Below are 12,336 nucleotides of genomic sequence, written 5' to 3' on the forward strand. Positions count from 1 at the left end.
GAGAGATAATGTAAAGGGTAAAGGGACCCCTGACCATTAGGTCCAGTCGTGACCGACTCTGGGGTTGCGGCGCTCATCTCACTTTATTGGCCGAGGGAGCCGGCGTACAGCTTCCGGGTCATGTGGCCAGCATGACTAAGCCGCTTCTGGTGAACCAGAGCAGCACATGGAAACGCCGTTTACCTTCCCGCCGGAGCGGTACCTATTTATCTACTTGCACTTTGACGTGCTTTCAAACTGCTAGGTTGGCAGGAGCAGGGACCGAACAACGGGAGCTCACCCTGTCGCGGGGATTTGAATCGCCGACCTTCTGATCAGCAAGTCCTAGGCTCTGTGGTTTAACCCACAGTGCCACCTGCATCCCTGTAAGAGAGATAGGGGACCGAAAATTTAAATACTAATGCGTTGTCACTGTATTCTCTTCCCTGCACCTCCTTTTCTAGTGCTCTGTGACATGTGGAAAGGGAGTGCAGAGGAGGACACTGAACTGTGCAGAAAAATACGTTTCTGGAAAATACAGAGAACTTGCGCCTAAGAAGTGTTCCCACCTTCAGAAACCCAACATAGACCTGGAAAAAGCCTGCATCCTAAACCCATGTCCCAGGCACTCTGCTTATTCACCAGTAAGTCAAGGCAGCTGGTTTTCCTCTTCTTGGTCTCAGGTAAGGATGCCACTAACTTTGAACCCGTTTTATATTTCACATTAGACCTCATCCATCATGTTTCTTTCAAACAGTGTCTCTTTTGCCCTGTGTTTATGCTGCTGGCATGGTCTCTTACTTCCAGGTCTGGTCTATGGAGAGAGCTGGCTTGTGTAGTATAAAGACTACAAATGTGCGGGAAATTGATTGATTGGCAGTCAAGGCAGATGAAAGAAAGGGCATATAGCAAAAGGGCTTTGAACCCCTCCCTCAAGTGCAATATAAATATTGTTCATTCTAATATGTGAATATTCTGTACCCCTTATTTATTTAGAAGCTATATAGAGTAAGGTAAAGGTAAAGGGACCCCTGACCATTAGGTCCAGTCGTGGCCGACTCTGGGGTTGCGGCGCTCATCTCGCTTGATTGGCCAAGGGAGCCAGCGTACAGCTTCCGGGTCATGTGGCCAGCAAGACTAAGCTGCTTCTGGCGAACCAGAGCAATGCACGGAAACGCTGTTTACCTTCCCGCTGGAGTGGTATCTATTTATCTACTTGCACTTTGACATGCTTTCGAACTACTAGGTTGGCAGGAGCAGGGACCGAGCAATGGGAGCTCACCCCGTTGCGGGGATTCGAACCGCCGACCTTCTGATAGGCAAGTCCTAGGCTCTGTGGTTTAACCCACAGTGCCACCCGAACAATTTAAAACAAATTATCAATATACAAATAAAATCTGCAAAGTTTAAAATCTGTATGTATCCCTTGTTCACTTGTCCAAAAAGGCTCACCAAAACAAAAATGTTTTAGCAGACATCTAAGATATGTGGACAGTAAACATGAAAACCGTAATTCTGAAGGGAAGAGATATTCATCAGGAAATTATGGAAGAGAATGCATTTTATTTGCTTTACGAAGCACTTTGGGCTGTCTCATACCAGCCGCTTATTAAGGTGTCCAATTATTTTAGTGACATATTCAGAAAAGAACATTGAAGTGGGACCACCATTATACAAAGCTAAAAGTTTGGGTGAGTCCATGTCCTGTAGAAATAAGTAGCATATTGTTGCAGATCATTATACCTAGCAATTATCAGGGAAGCGTCTATGTGTTTATGACATAGAAACCAGCAAGTCCCCTGCACTTAGCACAGTTTTAGGTTACCTATTAATGGCTTGCTGGTGCTCAGTTGCTTGTAAGCATTTTCACACCATAAGCCATGCTAAGCACTTGAGAGGACTGTAAAGATACAATGGCTTGATGCCCATGGAGGTTTATTCTTGGATTGGCTGTTCCATTTGGACATCCGTTTTTGAGCTGGCAGTTTAAGTTTATGGAAGTTACATTTCATGGGAAGGATGGTACTAAAAAAAACAAACATTTGGTTTGGAGGAAATGACTATAACATTGCAAACAGTAGCAACAGTAACATATATCATATTTTGCTCCTGGGTTCTGTCTCTTTGTTGCATTCTGGAATGACCATGAAATGAAGTCCAGCAGGGGCGTTGTATAGGAACCGGCACATAGATTTGTGGACTTCCACTTAGCTCTCTGGAGCAAAACAAGCAGTGGAAGAGAACGGAAATAACCCCGTTCACGTTTTAATGCAGATTGACCTCATTCACACTTCTTGAACCAATATGCAAACTGAAATGCAGCTAGCCTTAAACATTTTGCAGGTTGCTGTCCAAATAGTTGACTAAAGAAGCTTCCTGTTGTTGTTGTTGTTTTATTACATTTATATCCTGCCTTTTTTCTTTCATGGAACTTAAGGTAGTATATATCTAATTCCCAGGCAGTCATCCACCCAGGCACTGACCACCATCAGGAAGGCGGTAGCCTCATGTCCTTTCAGACCATACCCCTCAGACAAAGTTTTAAGGGGAAACAGCACAAAAAAATTGCACATGAATGAAAATGACATGTGTTAAATAAAATTGGAAAAATGCACACATTAGACAAAATTGCATATAAAAATGCATATACAGTGGTACCCCGCTAGACGAATGCCCCGCTAAACGAAAAACCCGCAAGACAAAAGGGCTTTCCGACATTTTTTCTGCTTCGCAAGACTTTTTTTCTATGGGGCTTACTCGCAAAACGAATTTTTTTCCGTGGTCTCCCTTTTTTTTTGCCTTTTCTGAAAGGCGCTAAGCTCCTTATCTCTAAATTGCCGCTTATCCGCTAATCCGCTAAGCACTAAAAGCCGCTAAGCCGTTTATCAGCTGTTTTACCGCTTATCAGCTGATCTGCTAATAGCGGAGCTCCGCAAGACGAAAATCCCTGCAAGACGAAGGCTCCCGCAGAACGGATTATTTTCGTCTTGCGGGGCACCACTGTATTGAGGATTATGTACACATAGCTATGTTCAATTTTTTCATACATACTTTTTTTTGGGGGGAGGGGGGAATCACAAACTGATTCAAAAATAGAGTGATCCAGACTTAAGATTGGAAACCGCAAGTAACTTGCTGAAACCATCTGAGCGGTTTTGCCTTTTCCCTGCCACTTTCCTCCGGAAAACCCACTCTTTAGCACTAAATCAGAACAAACAGCAAACCACAGAAAACCCAAATGCAGTTTGTTCCGATTCAGTGCTAAAGAGCAGGTTTCCCTGGGGGAAAGCAGTGGGGCAAACAGAGGTGTGGATAAGCCCATAGCGTTCCTGAGAAAATAGAAGGGAAAGCATGTAGGTTCCTGGGAAACTTGCACTACCGGTTTTTGAGGCCGATGAATGAATTTCCAAGTTCTGTCTGGAAATTTGCATTATGAACTATTGTACATCTTGAAACCCTATTCATCTTAACCTAAGCCCCACTGAGCTCATTGATCTACACCCAAATAAGTGTTTTGGGGATCATTGGTTGGTTAGACAAATCAATTAAAAACCCTTTTTGTTTTTTTAATAGTTTTCTTGAAAACAGGGAATCTTCATTTGATTTGGCAACACATTCCTTGCATAATTTAAAGCACTCTTATACCACTTTAAGGGACGCAGAGCCTAGGACTTGCCGATCAGAAGGTCGGCAGTTTGACTCCCCACGACGGGGTGAGCTCCTGTTGCTCGGTCCCTGCTCCTGCCAACCTAGCAGTTCAAAAGCACGTCAAAGTGCAAGTAGATAAATATGTACCGCTCCGGCGAGAAGGTAAACGGCTCTGGTTCGCCACATGACCCGGAAGCTGTATGCCGACTCCCTCGGCCAGTAAAGCGAGATGAGCGTCGCAACCCCAGAGTCGGTCACGGCTGGACCTAATGGTCAGGGGTCCCTTTACCTTTATACCACTTTAAACAGGCATGGCTTCCCCCTCAAAAAAATCTGGGAGCTGTAATTTGCTACGGGGGCTGACAGTTGTTAGGAGACCCCTGTTCCCCTCCCAGAGATACTATTCCCAGAACGATTTGACAGTCAACCCTCCTTCCCAGAGTTCCCTGTGATTTCCAAAATGTAGCTCTGGCCCTCCAGGTTCAGGGATGGTTGGAACTGTAGCCCAACAAGGACATACATCACAAGGGACCAGATAAAGCAGCTGAACGTTCGATCCTATGCCCTTTGCTTTATGTCTATATTAACAGGTATAGGGTTGGGCAGCATGTGAAAGGGCCTAACTGCATATCTGATAGTAATAATCCAAAGTAAACAGGTAGCTGGAATACTGCAGAGATCTCTTACTGGAGCAGCATTGCTAAAATTTGCAGCGATTACGCTCTTGTCTTTACTACTCTGTTTACATTTTCAAAAGGTTTGCATTCTATTAAACTTGCGGCTGGGCTCCGCTTTCCCTTACAGTGCACAACAACCTGTGGAGGAGGCATGCAAGTCAGGTCAGTTCAGTGTCTAGCCAATGGAAGGTCAGCCAGTGGATGTCTGCTGCACCAGAAGCCGGTCACCTCGCAGGCCTGTAACACCAACTTCTGCCCTCTTCCTGAAAAGAAAGGTAAATTCTGTTTCTTTCGTTGCTGTTTTTCCCAACTTCCACTTTTGCATTTAAGGTTTGGACTCACTGAACAGACCACCTGAGGTTAAGGGGTTGTGAGGTAAGGGACTGACAAATCCACACCTTTCCTGCATCCTGCAGCCAAGTCTTGTGGTTCGAGGACCCGATCCCCGCTTGGGGAATGAAGACACAAGGACACAGTATATTAGGTTAATGGGCAAAAAAAGGCCACAACTTTATTGATTACAGCATGTGAGAAGGTATTGGCTTAGGCATTGGACCACTGACAATAGACTCCACCCACTCGGAGAGGGGTGAGTCTGAAGAGGGGTTAACCACCAGTCGGGGGAGCCTGTTGATGCAAATACAACTATAAGCTCTCCCCTGATGTCACCGGAGGTCATGCCATTTCCCCCCCCCTTTTCAGTCTCGCTCCGACATACCGATCCTTTGATGAGTCTTCTTCTTGATTTATTGTTGAGTCCAGTCCGTCGCTCCACTTCCCAGAGATCCCTTTAATTAGCAGTCCTTACTCCCGATCTTCACTCAAAGTATGTGCATTTGCTTCTTTCTAATTGTTTATTTTGAGCTCCTGCAACTGGTGTGCGATCAGAGACAGCATCAGCGAGAGCCGGACCCACACAAGGGCTTTGTGCCTAGTGCCCTCACCCCCTTCTTTCGAATCCAGGGGTGATTTATGGCCACAGCAGGCAAGGCAGTGTTCCCCATTCCCTTGGGGTAACAAGGGAGGCTGCATACTCCCATATCAGCCTCTCAATTACCTCGTGTGAGCCAGAGAGATGGTATTGTCGGCCATCTTCCAATGCGCCCCTAGTGGCCCCCCCACACACGATTTCTGTTCTCATCCTGAGGCAAAGTTCTTAACCTGAGGTAATATTTCTGTAACCTGAAGCATATGTAACCTGAAGCGTATGTAACCCAAGGTGCCACTGTACATGTCTGGGTTCACCCTGTTTCTTTCAACCACTAGTAGTGGCGTATTGTCTAAAGTCTTCTCTCTCTCTCTTGACACTTCTCGTTTCAGATACCTTCTGTAAGGATTACTTTAACTGGTGCCACTTGGTTCCCCAGCACGGCGTTTGCAACCATAGTTTCTACGGGAAGCAATGCTGCAGGTCTTGTGTAAACTCAAATTTGTAAGGGAGACTTGCTCCTCAGGCAAAAAGCGTAGCTTTTGAGCGCAAACCTTGCTGCGCCTTCAAACCCTGAACTGTGATTGTCGAACACATTGTTTCTCAAGAGTGACTTCAATTTGCTCTGAAGCCTTTAATTATTCAATGAGCCTGGACACAAAATGTAGTCAATAGCTACCTGGATGAGTGAGGTGTCTCAAATATTTTTCAGTACTGTATTCTGAAGTGACCCCCCACCCCACTACTGTTTTGGGATAAGCATCCTGTTCTTAAGATGAATGGAGGGAAGGGGTTTTAATCAACAGGGACGTTTTCTGCATTTGAATTGGTCCTTCAGAAGCTGGCATCTTCTTTTGAGGCGACACCGAAGAGTTGCCTGGAGCATGGACATCTGAAGCCGGCAACAGAGAGAGAAGTCCGGCCTGAGGGAGGACTTTGGTTCTTTTTACCACCCCTCTGTGCGGCTGTGCAAAGAGCCCAGAAGCATTTCCACGGGGCTTATTGTGAGGGGACAGCTTTGCACTGGATTGCGTCCAAGATATTTATTGCATTTTACCAGTGTTCTTGCACAGCTCCCGGCCAACTCCACGGGACCTTGTGTAGGAGAACTCCCAGCTGAGTGTCGCTGTTCACCTGCAGCTTTGTGCCTCATGCCCTAGTGGCTGAATCTATAAACGCCCTATTTAAATGAAGACTGTAACTGATTACAGCAGTTGAAACATACTTGAGGCTCTTTGGCCAATAAATAAACCTGAACTGCTTTAGTTAGATCTGTAGCTTTTAATGGATGATAGAGTCTGAGGGGGAGGGCAGGCAAGGACAAGCCTCAGGGGGTGCCCTTTCCCTCGACATTTGCCAGATAATAAGATCCTTTATATTTGTTGTTTTCAAATGAGCGATCTTATTTAAATGTCCTTGTTTTATGCTGTACTGCTAAGTGTAAAAAGAGTGTTCTGCCATCAGTGTTACTTAAATGGCTGATTATACCAAAACTATGTTTGCATTTAAACATAAGGTACTACTACCATGTTAGATTCCAGCACCATAGTAACATATTAAGCCTAGGAAATTGTTTTTCTTTTTTTTCTTTTTTGCAATGTAATACTATTCAGGGCAACTGGAACATGTTTTGCAAGTTTAGAAGCTGCACGGAATGCTGACATCAGAGCTGTGTATATTCTGCAATTCCACAGATCAGAAATGCATATATATATGTTACTGAGGATGGAATGCCAATTCCAGAGTATCTTGGATTTCATTAAACAAGTTTTTAGCTCTCATGGCTGCCAAGATACATTGCAGTGCAATCATTTGTATGTCTACTTGAAAGCAAATTCTAATGAGCCCAATGAGGCTTATGCCCAGGTAAGTTTATATAAGTTTGCACCCTTAAATGTGTGAGGGCAATGCTTGCCAAAGCGTCAGATTTCAGAACAATTGCTCGACAACATTTCTGCTTTTGTGATAGGGCTTCAGTTGCAAAAGCAGAATAAATTTTGCAAAATGTTTGTATAGTTTGCAAAATTGATGGAGAACACAGAATTTGACTTTTTTGGTGCTGAATTTTTCACTGTTGGAAATGCAGAGTGTGCGCAGCCCTGAGCAAAATGCAAACTGCAATTACAGCATTGTTGCTTCCTCAAGATTTTCTGGTGCTGTCACTCCAAATGGAAATCTGAATATTTATGTTATCTGAAGTTTAATAAAAAAATTATTTGTTTCTTTAATGTCTCGTCTCAAAAGTAATTTCAGATCCTGCTTCCGATGTCCAGTCCATTGTAAACTTTTATTGTATCCATTTCTTGCTGCATTTATTAAATCAGTTAGCAGCTAGCAGTCCCACGGCCAATACGTTTTTTAAAGAAAAGAAAATTTGGGCATGAGTTTTTCAAACCTGTTTTCAGACTCAGCAAAAAGACATGCATATGCTTTAAGAAGCATTTACTGAGATGATGGGCTGACAATGACATTTTATAGAGATCTCTTGTCAGCTCCCGTTGGACCAATGCACAGATTGTGGTGAGCATTATATATGACTAAGTTTGCCAAACATTTCAAGAATGGATGTGAAAATCTCCTTTATTAAAACAACAACAAAAACAAGATAAATCTTCCAAGTCTGACCACATGTTACATCAAACCTCAACATTATTTAGAGAGTGTCTGAATGACTTTGCTTCAGACTGGTTGGACGTCTCTCATATTATCCGTATTACAGAAGTTCTTCCTTTTGAATAGGAAGGCTTAGTGATCCTTTCCTATGCTTTTCTCCTCCTACTGAATGGGAAATAACTATAGCCTGTGTTACTGGCTGCAGGATTTACCGTATTTTTCGCTCTATAAGACACACTTTTTCCCTTCTAAAAAGTAAGGGGAAATGTGTGCGCGTCTTATGGAGTGAATGCAGGCTGCGCCAGAAGGCAAAACAGGGAGAGGGAGTGCCTTGCAGCGCTCTGTCTCGCTGTTCTAGCTTCGGGCTTTGCTGTGCAAAGCCTCCAGAGGGTAGCGGGATGAAGGCACCCCGCTGCCCTCCGGAGGCTTCACGGGCTGCCCCAGAAACCAGAACAGCAAGACGGAGCGCTGTGCAGCGCTCCATCTCGCTGTTCTAGCTTCGGGGTTAGCGGCGCAAAGCCTCCGCAGGGCAGCGGGGTGCCTTCATCCCGCTACCCTGCGGAGGCTTCACGGGCTGTTCCAGAATGGGGGATGAAGGCTCTCCATGCCCCGTGGAGGCTTCGCGGAAAGCTAGACCAGCTATCCCAGAAGCCAGATCCCTCTTTCTGTTCTGGCTTCTGAGATTCAGATTTTTTCCCCCTTATTTCCTCCCCCCCAAACTAGGTGCTTCCTGTCATCTGGTGCGTCCTATAGAGCGAAAAATACGGTAACTTTTCAAGGATCTCAAACTGGATTAAATAAGAAGAAGAGCAGGTCTCTAAGGCCTAATGGTTGCAAATATAATTCTAGAAAGTAAATGGGCAGTGTTAGGAAGAGTTACTGAATAGAATTTCCAGAAAGCAGAACTTCAACACTTGCCCTGCCCCATAACCAACAGAAACAGAATAAATCTTACAGAGAAAACCCCAAAATAAATCATGCAAAACAAGAAGAAGAAGAACTACTACTACTATTGCTGCTACTTTATTTATACCCTGCCCAACTGCCTGGGTTTCCCCAGTCACTCTGGCCAGCTTACAGCATGTCTTAAAACATCAAGCATTAACAACTTCCCGATACAGGGCTGCATTCAGATGTCTTCTAAAAGTTGTGTAATTCTTTATCTCCTTGACATCTGAAGGAAGGCGTTCCACAGGGAGGGCACCACTACCGAGAAGGCCTTCTGCCTCGTTTCCCTGTAACTTCGCTTCTCGCAGTGAGGGAACCAGCAGAAGACCCTCGAAGGAGGACCTCAGTGTCCGGGCTGAACGATGGAGGTGGAGACGCTCCTTCGGGTATACTGGCCTGATGCCTTTTGGGGCTTTAAAGGTCATCACCAACACTTTGGATTGTGCTTGGAAACGTACTGAGAGCCAGTGAAGATCCTTTAGGACTGGTGTTATATGGTCCAGGCATAATGCATATCAGTAGCAGAATCCAGCAAACCTCAATGCAGAATTTAGCTTACCATGGACCTCTCTCTAAAGCAGCTGCTCTGATCAAACTCATCCCACTTTATGGTGTAGGGGGAGTTAAAGTCCATATCATAGAAGTCCCATGTATTTATTTTGCCACATGGACATGCTAAAAACTACATATAATACCTGTTTTTTATGCTGGTTCAACCATGTCAATGAAATGTTTCCACAGTTATTGTGGGGAGGGTAAAATCCAGCCAAAGAACTGATAGGGAACATACATCTTTAAGTAGAAGTCATTTCTGCTTTTCCAGCTTCCTCTGCTTTATATTTAACAAATAATTCTTTCAACGCCATTCTTCTGTCTGTTGATCTGCAAGCCAAGCCAAGCTTAACAGGGCTTGTATGCCCCAGTGTGTATTTTGAATGCTGCCTGCTGGACATCTTTGGGAAAGTCTTTGGGTACTACTGCAGCAGCAGGTGTTGTGACATTCAAATTGACTTAACGGTAAAGACTCGGACTTAGTCCCAGCTAATCCAGACACAGTCACAGGTAATTTATTGGAAGCAAGATTCTGAATTTGTTCCTATGTAAACCTCTGACTCATCCACTCCAAGTGTCAGGGCTTGGCAGCGTCGACCTTTCCGCAGCTGAAGAATTCTGCTGTTCTCATCGTTTTGTGGTCACTTCAGGTCCCGTCCCAAATTATTAACTTTTGGAAATGTTGCCATTGCGTAATAGCCATGCTGGTGATGGCTGGGTTCAGAGGGAAAAGAAGAAAGCATCAACTTACTCGTCCCATTGTCTGTACTGAACAAATATTTCCACTTGTTTCCAAAGACAGAGACAAAACATTACCCATTTCCATGAATCTAGTTTCTTTGCAATCAAAGAATAAAAATATTTTGCTGTAGTCAGGATGCACATGGGGTCTGGTGTTGATTTAAAGAGACCATGAAGAAACATTTGAAGGCAGGCCAGATCTATCTTACAGACCTATCATGAGGGTGGCTCAATTTTCCAAATGTTTGAATGTTTTCTTCATTGACTGATAGCCAAATCTGGCAGGATTATGAGGCTGGCATACTCTGACCTTGGGCCACTGAAAGAGGCAGATTGCAGCTAGTCTCACCTTTTCCTCTGGAAAAATTACTGTGTTTTTTCCCCTCTATAAGACTCACTTTTTCCCTCCTAAAAAGTAAGGGGAAATGTGTGTGCGTCTTATGGAGCGAATGCAGGCTGCGCAGCTATCCCAGAAGCCAGAACAGCAAAAGGGATTGCTGCTTTCACTGCACAGCGGTCCCTCTTGCTGTTCTGGCTTCTGAGATTCAGAATATTTTTTTTCTTGTTTTCCTCCTCCAAAAACTAGGTGCATCTTGTGGTCTGGTGCGTCTTATACAGCGAAAAATACGGTACCTACACTCATGAATTTATCTGAAGTGGGAATGTTGATACTAATAAAACTTTTATACACTGCTTGATTGGGGGAGGGGAGCGAAAACTGCCTCAAAGCTGTTTACAAAAAGATAAAACAATGAAGAAATTTTATCAGGAAGGATAAAATTTAAGCAACCAGCAGCAAAAAAAAAACCCACAACCTCGAGCTCTGAGCCATGAGTGCAGTGAAAACCAGTAAGTAAAATAGGAAGGCTGCTGTGGAAGGGAGGGTATGGGATGAGGGAGAGAAAAAATTACGCAAATCCCCCAGTGTCTCAGCTGATCTGCTGGCTCCTGGAGCATACACACTAAACAAACATACAGCTCCTGTCCCTCTCGGTATGCCAGTAGTTTATTAAATAGTTTAGTACAACATTTGATTCAGAATATTTTTTCCCCTGTTTTCCTCCTCTGAAAACTAGGTGCGTCTTATGGTCAGATGCATCTTATGGGGCGAAAAATACGGTGCCTCAACATTTTAAGCATCAGGGTAAAGGTAAAGGTAAAGGGACCCCTGACCATTAGGTCCAGTCATGACTGACTCTGGGGTTGCGGCGCTCATCTCGCTTTACTGGCCGAGGGAGCCGGCGTACAGCTTCCGGGTCATGTGGCCAGCATGACTAAGCCGCTTCTGGCGAACCAGAGCAGCTCACGGAAACACCATTTACCTTCCCGCTGGAGCGGTACCTATTTATCTACTTGCACTTTGAGGTGCTTTCAAACTGCTAGGTTGGCAGGAGCAGGGACTGAGCAACGGGAGCTCACCCCATCGTGGGGATTCGAACCGCCAACCTTCCAATCGGCAAGCCCTAAGCTCAGTGGTTTAACCCACAGCGCCACCCGCATCCCTACTCCAAGTGGGGCTGTTCCTAATTCTCAGATTGTAGCATCAAGCCCAATGTGCCACATGAGTTGTGGTCATTCCATTGGGCAAGGTTCCCCATCCACAACGGATGTCAATGCTGTCTGCTAGTGGGAACAGGGAATCGCGGAGAGTGATGACCCTGACTCCTGAGTTGCCTTCCATTAAGCTGGTGGTCAGGATGATCCCTGTGGTGAATAGCTCAGCTATGAAAATAGCTCCTCGTCTGTCTAGTCTATAAAATTCAGGAGTGAGGGCCGTGAGTTATGCTGCTTCATTAGAGCAAGGTTATACATTATATATATATATATATATACATACATATATATATATATATATATATATATATATAGTGTAAGGTAAAGGTAAAGGGACCCCTGACCGTTAAGTCCAGTCGCAGACGACTCTGGGGTTGCACACTCATCTCGCTTTACTTGCTGAGGGAGCCAGCATTTGTCCGCAAACAGCTTCCGGGTCATGTGGCCAGCATGACTAAGCTGCTTCTGGTGAACCAGAGCAGTGCACGGAAACGCCGTTTACCTTCCCGCCAGAGTGGTACCTATTTATCTACTTGCACTTTGACGTGCTTTTGAACTGCTAGGTTGGCAGGAGCAGGGACTGAACAACGGAGCTCACCCATGGTGGGGATTCGAACCACTGACCTTCTGATCGGCAAGCCCTAGGCTCTGCGGTTTAGACCACAGTACCACCCACGTCCCATTATTAGTGTAGGT

At 44.9% G+C, this 12,336-nt stretch overlaps 1 protein-coding gene across 1 annotated transcript in view; it reads left to right on the plus strand.

Moving 5' to 3' along the window:
• Positions 1-7,460, plus strand: part of ADAMTS16 (ADAM metallopeptidase with thrombospondin type 1 motif 16) — an 89,916-nt gene extending 82,456 nt beyond the window's left edge. Inside the window, exons 21-23 of the mRNA XM_053397234.1 lie at positions 444-662; positions 4,432-4,579; positions 5,625-7,460. Of these exons, the coding sequence (XP_053253209.1) occupies positions 444-662; positions 4,432-4,579; positions 5,625-5,740 (483 nt within the window). The 3' untranslated portion in view covers positions 5,741-7,460. The remainder of the gene's footprint in view (positions 1-443; positions 663-4,431; positions 4,580-5,624) is intronic.
• The last annotated feature ends 4,876 nt before the right edge of the window (positions 7,461-12,336 follow it).

The sequence above is a fragment of the Podarcis raffonei genome, chromosome 7 (assembly GCF_027172205.1).
Source record: "Podarcis raffonei isolate rPodRaf1 chromosome 7, rPodRaf1.pri, whole genome shotgun sequence".
Lineage (NCBI taxonomy): Eukaryota > Metazoa > Chordata > Lepidosauria > Squamata > Lacertidae > Podarcis > Podarcis raffonei.